The sequence below is a fragment of the Bos javanicus genome, chromosome 28 (assembly GCF_032452875.1).
Source record: "Bos javanicus breed banteng chromosome 28, ARS-OSU_banteng_1.0, whole genome shotgun sequence".
Classification (NCBI taxonomy): Eukaryota; Metazoa; Chordata; class Mammalia; order Artiodactyla; family Bovidae; genus Bos; species Bos javanicus.
The window spans coordinates 15,272,373-15,292,817 of record NC_083895.1 but is presented as its reverse complement, the minus strand read 5'-3'; the positions used below and the strand labels follow the sequence as shown (position 1 = coordinate 15,292,817).

The 20,445-nt window shown below is 43.8% G+C and overlaps 1 protein-coding gene across 15 annotated transcripts; it reads left to right on the top strand.

The window, feature by feature from the left end:
- Positions 1 to 678: 678 nt before the first annotated feature.
- On the top strand, positions 679 to 19,267 carry HNRNPF (heterogeneous nuclear ribonucleoprotein F). 15 transcript variants are annotated; one of them, XM_061405007.1, is made up of 5 exons: positions 734 to 760; positions 1,084 to 1,151; positions 2,751 to 2,807; positions 14,396 to 14,455; positions 17,350 to 19,267. In XM_061405007.1, the coding sequence occupies exon 5, from the start codon at positions 17,400 to 17,402 to the stop codon at positions 18,642 to 18,644; it is 1,245 nt and encodes a 414-aa protein (XP_061260991.1). In that variant the 5' UTR covers positions 734 to 760; positions 1,084 to 1,151; positions 2,751 to 2,807; positions 14,396 to 14,455; positions 17,350 to 17,399; the 3' UTR covers positions 18,645 to 19,267. The 15 variants fall into 15 exon arrangements, with proteins under 15 accessions (XP_061260980.1, XP_061260985.1, XP_061260995.1 ...); XM_061404996.1 differs by lacking the exon at positions 1,084 to 1,151 and having other exon boundaries at positions 679 to 760; XM_061405001.1 differs by lacking the exon at positions 1,084 to 1,151 and having other exon boundaries at positions 679 to 760; positions 17,332 to 19,267.
- Positions 19,268 to 20,445: the final 1,178 nt, after the last annotated feature.

Sequence of the window (20,445 nt, the reverse complement as noted above, 5' to 3'; positions counted from 1 at the left end):
CTGACCCTATTCCAAGCACCCCCTTATTAAGTGGTGGTTTTTAAAATAATCTTCTACTTAAGCAGTGATGAGTGCCTTCATATCTTCCTCTTTATGGAAGCTCCAAAAATAAAATAGTAATGATTAACCCCAGAACACATTAAAGAATCTGCTCCACTGCCTCAGGCAGGGTAGCCATTTCAGTTACCGTCTTGCCAGTCTGCTCAGGGGCTCTGACTGAAAACTAATTTTCCTCGGGGTCCTGAGGGCCACCTTTAGCAATCTTGGGGCTTCTCAGCCTAAGAGAGAATCAGTTGAGCAACCCCAGGTCAACTTGCTAATCCCTCTCTAAACCCTGCCCTCGGAGCCGCCTTTATAGGTTTCCGGTGTTCTCGGTTCCCTCTTTCTTCATTCTCAGCAAGAAATAACTCTGTTTTCTTCTGTTGCCCTGGCCTTCAATCCAGGGGTCCTTTGGGCTCAATATTTGGGGGACTCTCCCAGTCAGTATCTATTGCGGCTCAAAAGGGCCCCACTAACCATCCTAGAGAGCTCGCCCCCTGCTCGTAGCTCCCCTCCCAGCAGCGCCCCGGCTCCGTACGCCCCTGCCCCGCCCTACTACTAGCTAGCCAATCCCTGGCTCCGCTCCGGGAGCGTCACAATGGCGCCCCCGCGGCTCCGCCCCCGGACGCCCGCCTTGGAGACCCCGCCCCTCCGCGGTCTTTGCGTCTTTCCGGCTCTGTCTGGGAAGTGAGACAGCGCCGCGTCTTGTTGGGAGAAGCAGGTGGGATTCTGAGGGGAAGCCGGCCAGCGGTTACACCGGGAGCCGGGAGCGGGGCGGGGGCGTGAGTTCCTGGGGCTCTTGTTCCTGGGAGCTTGGGCGTGGGGCCGAGGAGGGGTAGGGCACTCCGAGAGCTTTAGGGCTTCCGGAAGCGCCGAGTGCGCACAACGGGCGGGGGTTGTGGACTCGGGCCTGCCGCGTGCCTGAACCCGCCCCTCGGGGCCCCCTCCCGGGGCGCGCTGCCAGGGGTTTCCATGGTGATGGTAAACAAGCCTCAACTGCCTCAGCCACAACTGCCAAGTCCCTAGCGTTCCACCCTCCTCTAGGTACTTAGAGGGACGACCAAGGTGCCGGATGTGAAGAAAAGCGGGGGCGTGGAGACTCGGAGCCCGAGGTGAGGGGTGGGACAGGCAGCGTCCGAGGCTCGCACACCAGGGACCGGCTGGGGACTGGGCCACTTGGCATTGAGGGCCGAGGAACTGAGATTTGGGGGTCAGCGGAGGCGGGATCTGGGGTGAAGGCCCTCACACCCGGGACCGATTGGGGTCTGGGCCTACGGGGGGAGTTGTGAACCGCGGGGCTGAGGTTTGGAGTCGGAGGAAATGGGCCGTGTATTCGGGGACCGACAGGGTACTGAAAGGGGACCCGGCCCACTGAGGGTGGGGACCGCGGGACTGAGATTTGGTCTTGGGGGAGGTGGATTTGAGGTCAGGGGCCTTATATTCCCGGCACTAGACCGCGGGGCTGAGGTTTGGACTTGGGGAAGTAGAGAGCCTCGTGCGGACTCCAGAGGGAGCAGAGCCCTAGCGCCCCTGGCAGGAGTAGGGTGGGAAGACCAGGCAACCGCTCGAGGAGGGTCATTTTAAAATGAAAGCGGTACTTGCACGTGGCTGAACGCGTCCGCGAGTTGAACTAGACGGGTTGGGACCTGACTCCTCCCCCCTCCCACGTTCCCGCTCGCCGAGCCTCGACTTTGGAGCGTTGCCGCCTTTTCTTCCTGTCCGTGCGGCGTGTGTGCCCTAAGCCCCGTCTGCATTCGTCTCCTGCTCTTGAGGTATCCTGCCTGTATTTTGGTTGAAACTCTGGTTCTCGTTGTCTTGGCTTGGTGACCACACTTCTGCTGAGCTATCTTAATTTGGCCGTTTCTTTTTTTTGTTCTGTACTACTTTTCTTTTGAATGTACTTTGTGCCCGTTCTTGCCTGCGCCCGAGAAACTTCTGGACGCAGCTCGCGCTGCGCCTCCACCTCCCTGTTCCCGCGTGGCTCACGGAAGGCGGCGCTGGGCGACCCGGGGCGGGGCTCTGCGAGTCGCGGGGACCCGACCGGCCTTGGACCCCGGTCTTTTACCTGAATGGTTGGAGGGGCCGTGGGCCTCTCCCCTTGAATATGTACTCTAAAGGGGCTCTCAGAGGTTCCCAACAAATAACCCCAGGCCCTAGAGAGCCGCCCCACCCCCACTTCGCCGGGCACCAGCGAGTCCCGCGTCCTTTGGGATGCCCTCGGCAGTTTTCTAACCCTGGATGTCCTAAGACGAACCACCATGCTTCACAACTGTTTTCGAGGTTGAGGGGAGAGGGCCTGTCTGCCACTGCGGAGGGTGTTCGGAGGGAGAGCGGCCCGCGAGCGGCCATACTCTGAGGGGGGCGGTGCGGCCGCGGCGGCTTCCGGAAACCGCCGGCTGGGAGGCCGGGGGGGCTCGGGTGGTCCGACCCTTGTGGAACTCTTAGGGTTGAAGGCGGCAAATCTTTTAGAAACATCTTCGAAACTATTGATTTTACTATAATTGTCAGTATTTCAGTCACGTTTTTAAAAGTTGACTGTTTCTGAATTTCTAGTAAAAATGAAAATAATTTGGGGTTCTCCGGTCAGATAAAAACCTGTTAGGGCCTATCAGTGAAAAGTGATGTTTTCAGTGCTAATTTTTAGGCAATTTTTCTTTTTTCATTTTAATTCCTGCACTTAATGAATATTGAGAGAGATCGTTTTATTACAGGTGTTAAGCAGATTCATCCTTTGCCTTGAGGATCTCATCTTCCTGTGTGCATTCTCTGTAAGTTGATTCGGTTTTTTATTTCCGTTTTACGGTGTCTCTGTTTTTTAATCGTTTATTTTAGTAACGTTCTTTTTGTATTATTTGCTTTTTGTTGCTTTTCTCTTTAACTGGCAAGTGACTGGTTTTCACTTGAGTACTGTTGTTACAGAGCTCCCTTTAAACATAAAATATCTGAAAAATGTGAGTTGATTTGAGGAGAGTTAGTCCTTGTTGTGACCGAAACTGAGGGAGAGTGTGGAGACAAGGGGTGCGTGCCCTTTGGAGTCGGTGCCTGGAGAGACTACAGAAACGGGAGGGGGCCACCTTCCACAGAGCTGACTTTACCACCAACCTGCCCTCTCCAATCTGAGTTCTGGTTCTCAGATTCTTTGTAGAAACACATTAAGTGACCCTTAACTGGATCCACACACAGAGCTAGGTGTTTTTCCACATTTTCTAATCGCATGCTCATGACCAGTTTGCAGGAAAGTATTACTGTGTTGTCATCATAGAGATGTGTTTTAAGGGATATAGGTGGGACTGGGACGCAGGTCTGCCTGACGGCTTCAGTCTTCTACCAGGGCCCCTGCCCCTAATTAGCTGCCACAAAGGTTCTTGAGGAGGACAGAAAACGGGGCAGAGGAGAGCCAGGCTCATCCAAGACCAGCCTGGCTTATTTTACAACAAATCCCGGGCATAGTAAGATTTTTATTCATAACTTTGTATTTCTGAAGACTTTTAAAATATAACCGCAATACCATTACCACACCTAAAAAAATAATAATTCTTTGATATCATCTAATACTCAGTGTTCACATGTACCTGATTGTGTAATATTTTTATATAGCTGGTTGGTTTGATTTGGAATCCAAACAAGTTCATTATATATTTGTTAGATAACTATCCTTTAAGTTTATTTTTTTTTTTTTAATTGTTTGGCTGTGCTGGGGTGCTGCATGCAGGATCTAGTTTTCTTACCAGTGATGGAACCTGGTCCCCCTGCATTGGTAGCACCACGTCTTAGCCACTGGACCACTAAGGAAGTTCCCTCTTAAGTTATATTTTAAGCTAGAACAGCACTGTCCAATAGAAATACAATGCAAGTCACATAATTTAACATTTTCTGATGAAAAGAAACATACAGTTCACTTTAGTAATTTAGTTTAATGTGATATATATGTACCTTAAATAGATCCAAAATATCACTTCATCGTGTAATAAATTTTCATGCTTTTTTCCTGAACTAAACTTTCAGAATCCAGTGCGTGCTTATTTTATAGCACATCTCAATTTGCACCAGCCACAGTTCAATTGTGACAAAGAGGCTCCCTTATTAGTGAGGATCTAAAGGTTTTCTATTCTTAAAGTTTCTTCTTATGTAGAAGTCAGGTTTTGTGTCTCATGTAGAATTCTTTTCCCACACTCTGGGTTTTTCTGACTACATTCCCATGGAGTTAGTTGTTTGAGTCTCTGTCCTCTGCATTTCCTTTTAAAATGTTAGTTAACCTCTATACGCTGTTCTGATTCCCTTGAAATTTTTAAAAATATTGCATTGGAGGTGTTTTGTACTCCTGCCAGGGGCACATACTGGTTGGTGTCCCTTGTGATGTTAGCAGCTATTGATTGTTCTCTAGATGCATTGTTAATTATTTCCATATCTGTGATATTTTAATTCAGTATTCCTCATTTATTAGCAGGGGTACTCCTATAAGGAAGAAATTTTCTTTATTATTTGATTACTCTAAGATGTACTTTTATAAAAGGTTAAGGTTTTGATTTCTTGTTTATATTTATCAATACTAGTGTAATGAACTGAATCTTTAGTATGTGCCAAAATCAGTAATTTTTCTGGTATCATTATGAAGTCATGGATTTTATCATAGAGGATGTGTTTTAATCCATTGTAGCTTTTATTCTCTTTGATGCTCACATTATTCAATTTTTGGCTAATGGGAGTGCCCTTAAGATTGGTTCCTGAGTTTCTTGACTCAACTTCATGGTCTTTGGCTTATTGAGTTTAAGATATAATACTTTCTTAAGTGGATCCATCAAAGTTCATTCAACTGGACCTCTGCTGCTGCTAAGTCGATTCAGTCGTGTCAGACTCTGTGCAACCCCATAGACGGCAGCCCACCAGGCTCCCCCGTCCCTGGGATCCTCCAGGCAAGAACACTGGAGTGGATTGCCATTTCCTTCTCCAATGCATGAAAGTGAAAAGTGAAAGTGAAGTCGCTCAGTCGTGTCTGACTTTTCGAGACCCCATGGACTGCAGCCTACCAGGCTCCTCCGTCCATGGAATTTTCAGGCAAGAGTACTGGAGTGGGATGCCATTGCCTAGTGATGGGCAATTGGGTTGTTAGTCTTTTCCTATTAGAAATAGTGCTGCAATGCTTCATTTACGATTCTAATTTATCTTACATGGTGATGAGCATCTTTTCATGTTTAAGGGCATTTCTTTTTCTATCAATTGTCAATATATCTAGCCTTTAAAAATTTTTTTGGACTGTTAGACTTGTGTTTCTCTTTTTAGAAGCTCTGTATACGTTTAAAGATATTAACACTCTTGGGAATAAATTGCAGATGTCTTTCCCATTTTATCAGTGATATTTTTGCATAGCTTATGCTATTTTTAGCCATGCATAAGATGTTTAGGTTGGGTTTTTGTTTTTGTTTTTTTTTTTTTGATGTGTGTATATTTGTAACCCTATATGTGAGTCATGATCAGGCATGTTCTCTACTTCCAGTGTGGAGGAATTTTGTAATTTAGGATATTTCTTAGCATTTCTTAGAAATAGGAAAATTCTTAGCTAACTCCTATTTTACCTTCATTAAGATGCTAATGTGACATCATCAGTGATTAACTTGGAAATGATGAATTACAGTGGGATTCTTGGAATAAATCCAACTTGATCATGACATATTAAGTAGCCTTGTGTATTGTTGGATTTGGTTGTCTTATGTTTATGTAGGAATTTTTCATGTGAGTTCTGGAGTGAAATTAGCCTGTGAAACTGGATAAACTAATTCTAAAACTCTTGAAAAAATCAATTCCAAGTTTATTGTAGATTAAAATGTTTAAAAATGTAGATGAAAACAACAGAGCCTTTAAGTTTAAAAACTGTCCGTATGGCCTTGGGCCAAGAGAAAGATTTCTGAAATAACACAAAAATCGATATTCATTTAAGAGAAAAATGACAAGAATGAAAAAATTCTAAACTATTATGTTTCTCTTACAGTATGCCTTTTCAAAAGTCCTGACTATATAAATATTAGAAATTCCTACCACATTCTCTCCTTTTAAGTTTATCTGCATGCAGGAATGATCCACAATTCACATCTCCAGTCTTCATCTTCACCCTAATTGAGGTCTTTTCTGCTTTACTACAAATATTTGGTTAGAATAGTGCTGTCCAATAGAATTATGATATAAATGCTTTTTTTTTTCCATTTTTATATAATTCACATACCATACAGTTCACCTTTTTAAAGAGTACGATTCAGAGGGTGTTTTTTTAATTCGCAAAGTTGTAAAAAGCCATCACCACTAATTCCAGTATATTTTTGTTTGGTTAAAGTATAGTTGATTTCTAATATATTAATTTCAGGTGTAAGCACAGTGATTCAGTTATTCATGTGTATATTCTTTTTCCTTCAAGGTGATTACAAAATACTGAGTATAGTTCCCTCTGCTATGTAGTTAGGTCCTTGTTTATCTATTTCATGTTATGTGTATGTTAATTCCAACCTCCTGATTTACACCCCCTCCTTTTGCTATAAGTTTATTTTCTGTCTGTGAGCCTTCTTTCTGCTTTGTAAGTAAGTGTGTTTTGTTTTTAGCGTCTACCTATAAGCAGTATCATATTTGTCTTTGGTTTCACTTAGTATGATAGTCTCTAGGTCTATCTGTGTGGCAGCAAATGGCCCGGTACATATTATGTTGAAACATTCCTAGAGTAAATTCCAGTTCATTATGGTGTATAACCCTTTTTATAGGTTGCTAGATTCATTTTATTAGTATTTTGTTGGAATTTTGCATTTATGCTCTTAGGGGTTATCTTGTGATATCTGTCTGGTTTTGCCATCTACAAGTGTATTAATTTGCTAGGGCTGCCATAAGAAAGTCCTGCAGACTTGGTGGCTTAAACAGAAATTTATTGTGCCATAATACTGAAGGCTAGAAGTCCTGCATTATGATATCAGCAGGTTTGGTTCCCTCTTGAGAAGCTTGAGGAATATATGAAGGATATGTTCCAGACCTCTCTGGTTTTTAGGTGGGTGTCTTCCCTCTGCTTTCTGTGTCCAAATTGCCCCTTCATTTTGGAATACAGACGACATTAATTATGTCATTTTTAATTTAGCTATCTCTATAAATATATCCAAGTCTGGTCACATTCTGAGGTACTGGGGGTATCTTTAACATAAGAATTTTGGGGGCATGATGTTCAGCCCATAACAGACATAATTAATACTGGTCTTGTAGAATGAATTGAGAAATTTTTTAATAGTTTATTTTAATATATTGTGATTAGTTCAAAACATCCAAAATATTACTTTAGTACATAATGAAAAAATTGAAAGTGAAGTTGTTCAGTCGTGTCTGACTCATTGTGACCCCATGGACTGTAGCCTGCCAGGCTCCCCTGTCCATGGGATTTTCCAGGCAAGAATACTGGAGTGGATTGCCGTTTGCTTCTCCAGGGGAATCTTCTCAACTCAGGGATCAAACCCGGGTCTCCCACATTGCAGAAATATGTAATAAGTATTTTAATTATTATTTTTTTCTTTTTTGGCTGCACTGCAAGACTTCTGAGATCTTAATTTTCCAACTAGTGATTGAACCCTCAGCAAGTGAGCAAGCAAGTGGGATCCTAACCACTGGACCACCGGGGAATTCCCTGCAATTCTTTGTATATGTACTAAATTTTATCACTTGGGGGCACATCTCAATTTGTTCTTGGCACATTTCAAGCTCTACGGGCTACTCTTTTTTTTTTTTTTTTTTTGCTACTCTATTTTTATCCTTTGTACCTAACCTGTTCTTTTTTTCAAAGCAGTTTTCCTTTGTACTTTAAATTTAGTTTACCAACATATGCTTGATTTTTGTGTTTTTAAAGTATCTGTGGGGAACTACACAACAGTGTTTATCTTAAGCCAGGAAGGTTTCCTTCTATTCTTTATCTGTTCTCCTGCCTCCGTTTTGTCTTTTTATTCTCGAATGCCTACCATTCACTTGTTTCTCCTGTCCTGTCTCTTATTATATGAGTCCTCTGAATTTCATCTCTTCCCCCTTGTTTTTTGTTTTTTTCCTCCTTTGTTTTGAGCTTATTTCTTCTACTTGGTTTTCCAAGCCACTAACCTTTCTTTCATTATTAACTATAAATCAAAACTCAGTTTTTAGCACTGGAAAATGTTTCATTCTGTAATCAGGTCTGTTAAAATATATACTAAAGTTTAGTGCAGTATTTCTTTTTCCTAGAAAACTGTTGTGTGCTGTTGTCCGGCTTGTATTACTGTTGCTAGAGCCCCTCTCAAGTACATAGTCCTGTTCCTTTGCTGCTCTTGGCTCTGTTCTCCACTCCCCTGGCATAGTGTGCTTGTGGTCCTGAGCAGTGAACATTGAGCACCAGGAGCTATAACTGCCTCCATTCTTATGGCAGCTGCAGGTGATCTGACAAGGTGTCAGCTCTCCCCCTGGTCCCACGAGGAAGTTCCAGGCCTCCTGAATGGACTGGGCATTTGTTAATACAGGTGACAGATACTTCCCTCTGTTGAGAACAGATTTTAGCACTAGAGATCTAGTGTTTCTATTTTATGAACTGCCACACCTGATATTTTTTCTGTTCTAACTTTAGACATTAATTCTTGAGTCACCAACAAAATGCAGTCAATATCATGGAACGACTTCTTGTTTTATGTTGGCTAAAAAATTGTTCCGTGTGTTCATTTCAAAACAGACATTATAGATATGATTATTTCAACACAAACTTTATAGATATTATTTACCTAACAGTATATTACAGTTTTTGCTTTTTAGTTAACACAGCTTTTGAGAAATGAACACTGGGGAAAACAGTGTATTATTCCCCCAGGCTTAGCCTACAGTAAGGTAAAGAGCCTAATAGTCTAAAGATAATGGAAAACAGCCTTCCTGTTGCTTTCAGATTATGACATATCTTCTTTGACATATGAAAATATAATGGCAAACATTTAAAGTGTCAATGTATTTTAATCCTTCATCTATAGCTTTTCTCTTTTTTAATTGAAGTTAATTTACAATATTGTGTTTCTGGTGTATAGAAAAGTGATTCAGCTGTCTATATATACCTTTTCATATTCCTTCCCATTATAATTTATTACAGAATATTGAGTGTACTTCCTTGTGCTGTACAGTAGGACCTTATTATTTCATATTAGTTTGTATCTTAAACATTTTTCTTCTTATTTTTGAATTTAGTAAGAACTAAATATAGTGATTAAAAGGATTCACTACAAATTAAAAATATTTTTACAAAGCATATCCTAACAAATGACTACATTTTAAAGTCTTACCTGTATACCAGGGTAAAAACGTTTTAACATTTCCACCCCTGTTCATGCATGCTTCTGATCTGTTTAAATGTCACTTCCTCAGAATCCCTATATGAGTTAGCCCCCATTTTCTAATTTGGGGTTATTTCAGAATTTGTCATCACATGTTTATTCTTTATTGATTCCTAGTCCACTGTTCTGTGGACTTAGCACAGTACCTTCATTTTGTTAGTGCACAATATTTCTGGGTTAATGAATGACTTGAGATTGAGTAAATTTTATCCTGCTGCATATCACTCAAATCCTTTGACACGCTTGAGTTTCCACCACAATGTTTTTGTTGCAGAGTATCATCAGTTCTTCCAGAATTTGACTTATTTCTTCCCATCTAGTTTCCATGCATCTGTTCCCATCATTCATCTTCCAGAGAGCAGCTAGACTGTTCTGTTGGAAAGCAAAACTCGTTTCCATTGGTCTTAGAATAAATAAAGTCTAAAATACGTTATCAGGCCTTCAGGGCCTTGGGGGAATCTTGCTCTGCTTCCCTCATTGATCTCAGTCCTGGCTGCAGGTGTTTTTGGGTGTTTTCTGTCCCAATACTTTCCCCTGTGTATTCTGTACATGTTGTTCCTTCACTGGGCAGGAACCCTATCGTGACTGATCAATTATTAACACTAAGCTAGCCAGTGTCATCAACCAGTTAAGCCAAGAAAGCATATATAACGTTACTAAACTGAAACAAATACATTGAAAAAAGTGAGGAAACGGATGTCAGTCGTGTAGATTACCAAGAATATGTTTTGACAAGGTTTTTAGGAAGTGAGAAAAGTGAAATAAATGCTCAGGAAGCAGTCAGGGTACTCATTTCTGTAGATAACTCTTTCCCAAAACAAGCCAATTTCATGGCTTAATTTTTCTTCAGAATATTCTTTCTTGAATGTATGAGTTTTTAGTGTCTTTGTCATTTCCGTGGGATAGCTGCATTTTAAATCCTATCACCCAGCTTCAATAGCTACCAGTTGTGGACAGTTTTTCTTTACATCCCCCATTTTTTGAGGCAGATCCCATCCCATCCATCACACCATTTCACCCACAAATATTTAAAAATGTATCTCTAAAAGCTAATGCCTTTCGTTTTAGGATAACTAATTCCGTTACTTAAGTAAATATAATACTTTAATATCAAATTTCTAGTCGATGTTCAGGTATTTCCTAAATTGTCCTATAAATGTTTACCAATTTGTTTGAATCAAGATCCATATATTTCCCATATATCGTGAATCCCTGATAATTCTTGTTAATTTTATTCATTAAGTGCTCCCTTGAAGCTATTTTGTTGAAGGACCGGCTATTGTGCTTGTCTAGTTTCCCAGGGTCTTTGCAGACTGCATTATTACATTCTCACTTAGTATGGTTCCTTTTCCCTATAAATTCTGTAATTAAGTAGATTCTTACAGACTTTTCAAGATAAAAACTTTATTACTAAAAGTATTAAACATACACAAAAGTAAAGACAACAGTATAAAACTCCATGTACCCATCCCTCAGCTTCAATAATTACTGAATCATGGCCCATGTACTGACTCCCACCACTCAAGATTATTTAGAAACAGATTCTAGATAATCATACGAATCTCTAACGACTTAAACACAGCAACAAAGCTACAACTAAAATTTTATAGTTTCTTCATATAAATTCAAGTCACTGCTAACATTACTGCAATTGCCTTATAATTGTTTTCCAGTTCATTTGAATTAATATTCAGGTGTTCATAAAATGTAATTGCTTGCTAGGTTGTAAAGTTAAAGAATTGCGAGTTTTAAAATTAATCCTTTTAAACTGAAAAAAGTTGTATGACTGCTCAAACCTACAAAACAAGGTACTGTATATACAAAGAGGATTCTGCCTTTTGTACATTAGTTTTCATTCGGAATTCTTTCCTGCCTTAAAGAGTTTGTTTGTTGTTGGTTTTTTTTTATTTTACGGTTTCTCCTTCCTTAAGAGTGGTGACGGCTAACTCCTCCCCTCCTCTCCGCCTGTACTCTGGACTTTCCTCTACCCTGGCACCTCTCCTGAGAGCTCACTCAGAACGGTCTTCCTCGTTGCTTTCCTTCCCTCCTCCCACTTCCTGCCTTGGCCGACCGCGCGGGCCGCACCTGCAGGGCGCGTTTCCATTGGTGACATCTTGGCGGGCCCGCCAGTGGCACTTCCTCCTTTACACCCCGTGACCCACGTCCGGCTCGCCGCCCTCCCAGTCACGCGGCCTCTGCCTCCGGGACGCAGCCCCGTGCGCCGGCCTTCCGCACTCCAGGCCCCGGACCCGTCGTGGTGAGCCGCCGCGAGCGGACGACCCCCGCCCGCACTTCCCCCAGCCCCCGTGGGTCCCTGGAACTCCCCTACCGCCTCCCGCGCAGCCGCCCCCTACCCCCAGGAACTCTTTCTGCCCCCTCTCGCTGCCCCAGGAACTCCCCCTCCCCCACCTACCCTGCGTCCCCAGGAAGTCCCCCCGACCCGACCCGACCCGAGAGCTCCGCCCCCAGCCCCGGGAGCCGCCCGCCCCCCTCGGGTACCGGGAACTCTTCCTCACGGCTCCACGGAGCCCCTGGGATTCGGGAGCTCCGCCTTCCCTCCCCCGCGGCTCCGGGAAACCCGGGCCTGAGAACTCTTGCCCACTTCGCTGCGAACACTTTCGCCTCTATCCGCGGCCTGAAAACTCTGCCACCCTAGTGAGTCCCCGCTGTCCTGGGAGCCCCCCCCGCCCCACCTCGGGCCCCGGGAGCCTACGTCTCGTGACCTTCCCCTCCCCCCAGCTCGCGCGGCCCGGGAAGCCTCTCCCTCCCCCACCCGTAGTTCGCCCCGCCCCGGAAGCTCCCGCTGACCCCGCCCAGGCCCGTGGATGGGGCCCCCTGTCGTCGGGCCTTCCTGTAGGGCTTTGCCGACCGAAGGCTGTCGGATCGGCGGTTGGAGGCCGAGCGAACCCCTTCACGTCCCAGTGCCCCCGCCAGGAGCCTAGCGTCCGAGACTGATACCGCGCTTCCCGCCGAAATCGCTCAGACGCGCCCCTGGCGGCCCGCGGCCGCGAGCTTGAGAGCGCACTTTGAAGCCTGGTACGAAGCGTTTGCCCCCAGCCAGTTGAGTTTCAATTTCAGGTTGATAACAAAAGGAGGTGCACCTGGCCTTTCCGCGGAATCTTCTGCGTTTTTAAGCTTCGGGTGGAGTTGGGGGTCCTTTGGCTGTAAACTGCGCTTGCTGGTTGAAAATAGAAATCGGTCCTGCTCTCTTCAGCGGTAAGTTTTAGGGCAGAGTCAACTGCGTAATCCTGAGGCGGCGTCTCCCGTGGACTGTGATTTAAGAGGTAGAACTTTCTGATTAATTAAGACAACCTACCAGTCTGTGCGTGCTGCCAGCTGTAGGTTAAAATTCATTTACAAGTAAGGGCGAAAATTGGGACGCGAATAAAGCAGGGTGAAGCCAGGGAGCTGCTGAGTTCCAGTCCCTGAATAGAAACGGTGGGGGCGCAGTTTGAGCCGCCCTGTGTACTTCGTAGATAAACCTAATCAGTCGGGCGCTGGAGGTGCGCCCTTTTTATCTCGATGGGTCTACCTGGATCTCAACTAAATCTTGCCTAACCAGTATAGTAGAGTGAGGTCGAACTCGTTCTGGAATACCTCCTGGGAGCAGTTAGATTTGTTGAATCTCGGCCCCGGCCCAGATCTATTGTTTTAGAATCTGCCTTTTAACAAGATCCTTGGGTGGTCCGTGTGCTCACTTACGTCATAGACCACTTGCGGGCAGGGGGGTGGAGTTGTGCAAAATGAGTCTACAGGTGCCGGACCCAAGAGGAGTGTTTTGTAACACTTGGCCCCAGTGGTGTCGACGGGCTGTCGGGGAGCCGGGTGGGAGACCAGTGTATATCCTTAACGCTTAAACATGTGTGCGCCATAGTTCAGCCACGTGGGAATCGGTTTCCTCATGTCTGACCGCCCCTGGGTTTGCGTGTCCGAGCAGGGGCTTTTGGTCTGCGGACCACGCTGGAATGAGCATGTAGCAGGGTGATAAACCCAGGCAAAGAATTCGGACCACTAAGATGACTGGGCTCTCTACCCTTTAGATTCTACTCTTTTCTGAGGGTAGAGGAGAGGGACAGTTGAAGCTTCTTGAAAACCCTCGTCTAGAGAATTTGAAACTGTTAACTTCTTAAATTGTAGTACTTTATGTAGATTTTCCTCCCCAAAGTAGTATCTCATGTAAGAGAGGGTGCTAATAAGGCAAGACAGGTACTGTGTCTATGGCAACAGGCTCAGAGAAACTGACTTTTCTCAATTCTGTGGTTCTAAAACTAAGAATGTTCTTTAGTTCTCAAACGAATTCGCTGGACATACCAAAGTTTTCTGCTACAGCTTTATTCTGTGGCTGTGGTTGATGGTAGATTGATGTTTTTCCTATTTTAAAACATTTCAACACTACCTCCCCTCATTCTCAGTTAAAAGAGCAATGTTATATAAATACAAGTCTCAAGAAATGAAATTATTAAAAACAGGGAAGGAAAATCTTTTTAATATCTCCACCCAGACCTCCAGGGATGTTTGCAAATTGTAAATACTGTTAGGACAGTTTATAGCAAACTACTTTTGCCTGGAGCACGTCTCTGTGAATACGGCCTGGTCTCCAGTGCCGATCAGCGGTGCAACTCCTCTCCCCCCTGCTCGGCCTGCCTTCTGCTTCCGGGAACCGCTCCTCGACCCAGCCCCGCCCAAAAGGTGCGCCTCCCACTGTAGGTATTTAAATTTTCTTAACCACGGTTAGGGGTTTCTGTACAGAACGCGCCTTCTGAGTAAATCTTTCAGGGCAAGTGGGATGGTTCCAGGCTGTTATTCTCTGTATTACCCTATGAAAAAGGTAAACCTTTCCAAAGCTGTTGGGGTGGGACGGGCGTGTACTTTCTTTAAGGCAACCCGGTGCTTGCCACGGCTCCGGAGAGGAGCTCAGAGCCGGTCCCAGTCAGGGGATTGCTGCCTCTTCTCGCTCCGGGAGTGCTGGGACATTAAGGTAAAATTTCCTTGTCGCTCTTTTTTAGGACGATTCGTTACCTACCTGGAGTGTCTTTGACTGTGGGCATCCCCCGGTGTTCTTTAAGGTGAGCTATTTTAAGAAAATTAATTTCTCAGTTTATAATTGATTTCTTGATACAGATAACTTCCTGAGTGAAAACTTTTTTTCACTAGCTGTAAATCTAACGTTGAGCAGAAAGCCAGCTTATTTTCATAAGTTTTAGTTAATGTACTGAAAGTCTGCGAAGAATCCAAATGTAGAGGATTCTGAGGTCAACAGAAAGGATATTGCTCTGTGTTTTAGAAGTACATATGTGTTTTGGGAAAGTGCTTTTTTCGCTTTATAATTTCTGTTTTGGGCACTTTAATTCTTACATGACATATTTGTTTTTTTATGCTTCCTGTTCCCCCCCCCCCCCCCCCACCCCTTCTGCTTGTCTTTTTTAACCTAACCAGAAGGTGGTGTTGGCCCCACGTGGCTGTCAGTTAATCTCTTGCTAATCTTGGGCCTGCTGTGCTGGGGGTGGGACTACAGTGACCTACAGAACAGATAAGTCTGTTGCCAGTAGCCTTTCAATGCAGTTGCAAAGAGTTTTAAACAAATTATGGATTGTTTCCCTAGAATGCTCTGGGATCATAGAACTATAGATTCAATTTGTGGGGGGGGAGAAAGTCTTGTGGAAAAGTTGGTAAATTTAAGCTGAGACCGTAAGGATTAGTGGGATTTAGCTAGACAGATTGGGTGGGCTATCTTCAGACAAATAATTACTACGTGTGTCAATTCCAGTGGAACAGAGAGCCTGCCACATTTCGGCACAGAGAAATACGGGAATAAAGGTTTGTTTGCTTTCTAATGCAAGTGTGTTTCAGGTCAAAGTTTCAAGGCCTGAGCACCCCCTTGGCCCTATGATTTGTGTTCCAGACAGTGGGGAGCCACTGAGGTGTTGAAACACAAGTGACATAAAATTGCTCTTAAAACAGCTACAGGTTGGGCTGGTAGCAAGGATTGGAAAAGTTGTAGATGTGAATGTCTTGGAAAGGGCTTGTTGGTATTGGAAGTAGAAAGGGATGAAGGCGATGCACAAAGATGATGATGATGATTTGATATTCAAATCATAACGACAAGCAGGTCTAAGGACCAAAGTAAGATATGAGAAACCTCTATACTTGTTGGAATCAAGAGTTGCTGAATAGAATTTAGGCATGGATTAGGAATAGGATTAGGGTGGAGAATGGGATCACCCCCCCCAAAGAAATGATGAGCTCATTAGATTTAAGGGCTTATACGTTGTTCAAAGATTGCTTCAGTTTCATTCTAGAGCCTTTGGATGACAGGTAAGGCCATTTATGCCGCACCCAGGGTACTGTAGAAGAGTTTCAGAAAAAAGCAGTGTAACCTGTGGAATGGAGTTTGTCTAGGCCAGTCTTGCCCTCGGGGAGTCTAAGTCTAGGAACCTGTGTGTCCTGAACCCAGAATTGGCCCTGGACATACAAGGATCAGGTAAGGTTGCCTGAAAAAAGGGGGCCAGTGATTATGTATTGTTAAACCTTGGGGAAGGACTTAAAGAGGCAGAGTACCTAAGGAATTAACAGGAAAACCAAGAGCCAAGAGGAGAAAGGATTTCCAGAGAGAATGGTTAAATCCTGAGGGCACAGAAGAGATGTAGATAAGAAAATGTTTCTTTTCTTGCCATAGAGATCCTTGGCAGAGTGAGATGTGCCCTGGTTTAATGGTGGGGTAGGGTAGGGCATGTAAGAAGTCTTTTTGAAGATGAGATTTCACTGAAAGGGAAAACAAAACCAAGTAGCTGGAGGCAAAGTTGGTATCAGAAAAGATACCTTAGGGGATACTTTATATCTTATAAAGATATCTTAGGGGATGATTAGAAATGAGAAAATCTCCTTAATTGATGGGGAAAAGTGTTCAGTGAAGTTTGTGTGAAGATGAAGATTGCTTGGGGTGGGTGGAGTTGACCAGGGCAGAGCCACAGATAAGAGCTCAGCTACAGAAGAAGCAACTCCCTTGTTTATAAAGTTCTAAAACTTGCTCTGATTTGCTTCACCAGGTCTCTGTTAAACCGATTTACTTTACTTTTCTTACCATTCATGCTTTCTAGTTTTAATCGTGGGGTTTTTAGAAATCTGTCCATGTTTTGCTCTAATCGTGTAAATATGCCATGCCATTTTAGATAGTTTTAGGATTCATCTGAGGTAAGATTCTGTTTTATCTTTTTCTGTGTGATAACGTGCCTAAATTTTTTTGAAAAGGCATCTTTTACCACTGACTTAATAGCTACATCTGTTACACTTGTTATCAAATGACAATTCCATAAAACTTGTATATACTTGTGCCTGTTCTGAATATATTTTTGGCCCTATCTGTATTTTTATTGTCCGTGTTATTCATGTATTGCTATCTGACTCAGCTCCCGCTCTTCAGAATGCTGCCCTTCAACATGGATTTAACCTTTACTCTTTTTTAGCTTGGACTCTAGGTGTCAGATGCCACTTGCACTTCATGGCACTTTGTCAGGAGGGGCACCTGTCATGCCTCTTGTACAATGAAGAGTCCATTCCATTTCTAGTCCCTCAGTGAAACACAGTGATGTGTGTGTTACGTTGAACAACGTAATGTGTTTTATTTTGTTTTTTGGGGGGGGGAGGGGGGTCATGCTGTGCTGCTTATGGGACTAGGGATTGAACCCAAGCCATGGCAGTGTGAAACTGAGAGGCATATAATTTGATTTCTATGTTTGCATCTCATATAACTGATACTCTGCTGATGTACTTATCTGTTTGTTTAGATATGTCTTAATTTGACCTTGCACTTGATTGGGGTTTTGAATAGACAGTAGGACTTGCCACCTACTCTCTTGCGTTTTAGTGATGCAGTAATACAATCTGTTTTCCTTTAGTTTCATATTCTTGTTATACATATTAAATGAAAATTTATGTAAAGTAGTTTTTGCTTTCTTTTCAGCCACAAAAGCTGCACCCAAGCTTGTTTGACGTCTGCTCTGTCGAGTGTCCATGATGTTGGGCCCTGAGGGAGGTGAAGGCTTTGTGGTCAAGCTCCGTGGCCTGCCCTGGTCCTGCTCTGTTGAGGATGTGCAGAATTTCCTCTCCGACTGCACGATCCATGACGGGGTCGCAGGTGTTCACTTTATCTACACTAGAGAAGGCAGGCAGAGTGGTGAGGCTTTTGTCGAACTTGAATCAGAAGATGACGTAAAATTGGCCCTTAAAAAAGACAGGGAAAGCATGGGACATCGGTACATTGAAGTGTTCAAGTCCCACAGAACCGAGATGGATTGGGTGTTGAAGCACAGTGGTCCAAACAGTGCTGACACTGCCAATGATGGTTTCGTGCGACTTCGAGGACTCCCGTTTGGATGCACCAAGGAAGAGATCATTCAGTTTTTCTCAGGGTTGGAAATCGTGCCAAACGGGATCACATTGCCTGTGGACCCCGAGGGCAAGATTACAGGGGAAGCCTTTGTGCAGTTTGCCTCACAGGAGTTAGCAGAGAAGGCTCTAGGGAAGCACAAGGAGAGAATAGGGCACAGGTATATTGAGGTGTTCAAGAGCAGTCAGGAAGAAGTTAGGTCATACTCGGATCCCCCACTGAAGTTCATGTCAGTGCAGCGGCCAGGGCCCTATGACCGCCCTGGCACAGCCAGGAGGTATATTGGCATCGTCAAGCAGGCAGGTCTGGAGAGGATGAGGTCTGGTGCCTACAGTGCAGGCTATGGGGGGTATGAGGAGTACAGCGGCCTCAGTGATGGCTACGGCTTCACCACCGACCTGTTTGGGAGAGACCTCAGTTACTGTCTCTCTGGAATGTACGACCACAGGTATGGAGATGGTGAGTTCACTGTCCAGAGCACCACTGGACACTGCGTCCACATGAGAGGTCTGCCCTACAAAGCCACAGAGAACGACATTTACAACTTCTTCTCCCCGCTCAACCCTGTGAGAGTCCACATTGAGATCGGCCCTGATGGAAGAGTGACCGGCGAAGCTGATGTTGAGTTTGCCACTCATGAAGAAGCCGTGGCGGCCATGTCCAAAGACAGGGCCAATATGCAACATCGATACATAGAACTTTTCTTAAATTCCACAACAGGGGCCAGCAACGGGGCATATAGCAGCCAGATGATGCAAGGCATGGGGGTGTCAACCCAGTCCACTTACAGTGGCCTTGAGAGCCAGTCTGTGAGCGGCTGTTACGGGGCTGGCTATGGTGGCCAGAACAGCATGGGTGGATATGACTAGTTTTGTTAGTAGCTTTTGAGTTATTTCAGTCAAATTTTCACAGGCAGCCAACAAGCAGTGAAAAGCAGTTATTACTCTAGAGGAAGCTATGGGACCCAATTTGCACCATGAGTTTGTGAAATCTGGATTAAAAAATTACCTCTTCAGTGTTTTCTCATGCAAACTTTCTTCTAGCATGTGATATTGAGTAAACTAAAACTTTTCAGCTTTTCTCAATTAACATTTTGGTAGTGTACTTCTGGAGTGATGTTATCTGAGTTTAAAGTAGTTTTAAGTATGTTAAATGTGGATCTTTTACACCACATCATCGTGAATACATTGGGGAGGCGTGCTTTTTTGGAAAACTCAAGGTGCTAGATCCCTAATTCAAAGAGGACATTTCTCATGTTTGTTCATTCTAGTTTATTTTCATTTAAAATCTCTTAGGTTAAGTTTAAGCTTTTTAAAAGTTAGTTTTGAAAATTGAGACACATTACTAATACTGTAGGAATTGGTGAGGCCTTGACTTAAAAACTTTCTTTGTACTGTGATTTCCTTTCGGGTGTATTTTGCTAAGTGAAACTTGTTAAATTTTTTTGTTAACTAAATTTTTTTCTTAAAATAAAAAGACTTTTTCACAATGACTGGCACAGACTATATACTCACCAACAAATAGCAAAATGACTTGGGTGGTTGAATTTAATACTGCTGTGTTAAACAGTGTGAATTTTAAATTTAGCACTATGATTTCCCTTGTGTTCTTATAACAAGGCTAAATTAAAAACTTTAAAAACATTAAACACACGAGTGGAAATGGTGACTAGAAACTAGAATAGAAACATAGAGTTCCAGTTTTCCTGTGACTTTTTTTCTGTTCATCAGCCATTTGTAATATCCTGATGTTTCCTTTATACCAGGGTGGCACCTATTCATAGCTAGAGGTCTTTAGTTTTTGGTGCTACATACATTGAGTCATTAACCACAATTTATGGTTTTATATAAGATGTGCTGTTTGGAACAGTCTCCCATATTTTATTATTTTGATAGGACACACTCAGGTTACAGTTATTGGTTATTGCAGGATATGCATATTCTGAAGTTTGAGACCTACATCCAAATTGTTGGTATAAAATTGTTGATCTAGCAGTGGGAACAGCATTACAATCACATTAAACACTATCAAGACTTTAACATGAGAGAATTTCACTTCGTGGGTGTTCATTTTCCCACTTTAGAGTCCAATCAGTGTAGCCCAGATCTAATAAGTCTGTAGGTAGACGAGAGGGAGTCTTGGGCCTTTCCTAACTGTGTTGGACTTCATGGCCCCACCCTGTCATTCTTCCCACCAGTGGTCTGCTGACTCAAATGGCAAAGATACAGTGGCAGCATCACCCAGGAATGCCAGAGCTAGGATGCAATGAAAAGGCTAAGATTTAATTAGAGCAGTGAAGTTTCAGGGAGTATATTTATTCCCTGTAGATCTTGGCAAATTTAAAAGTTCAAATATGGAAGGAGTGGGCTTCCCTGGTGGCTCAGATGGTAAAGAATCCACCTGCAATGTGGAAGACCTGGGTTTGATATCTGGGTTGGGAAGGCCCCATAGAGGAGGGCATGGCAACTCACCTGAAGAATTCCCATGGACGGAGTCTGGTGGGCTCCAGGCCATGGGGTCACAAAGAGACACAACTGACTTAATAAGCACAGCACATGGAGTGGGCTCTAAGAACCTGGGGTAGGAAATCAGGAATGTGCTGGATGACTAAATCCCACTGCAGCTGCAGTGGTTACCTGCCTCTTCCTAGACTTGGTCACCTCACCTGAG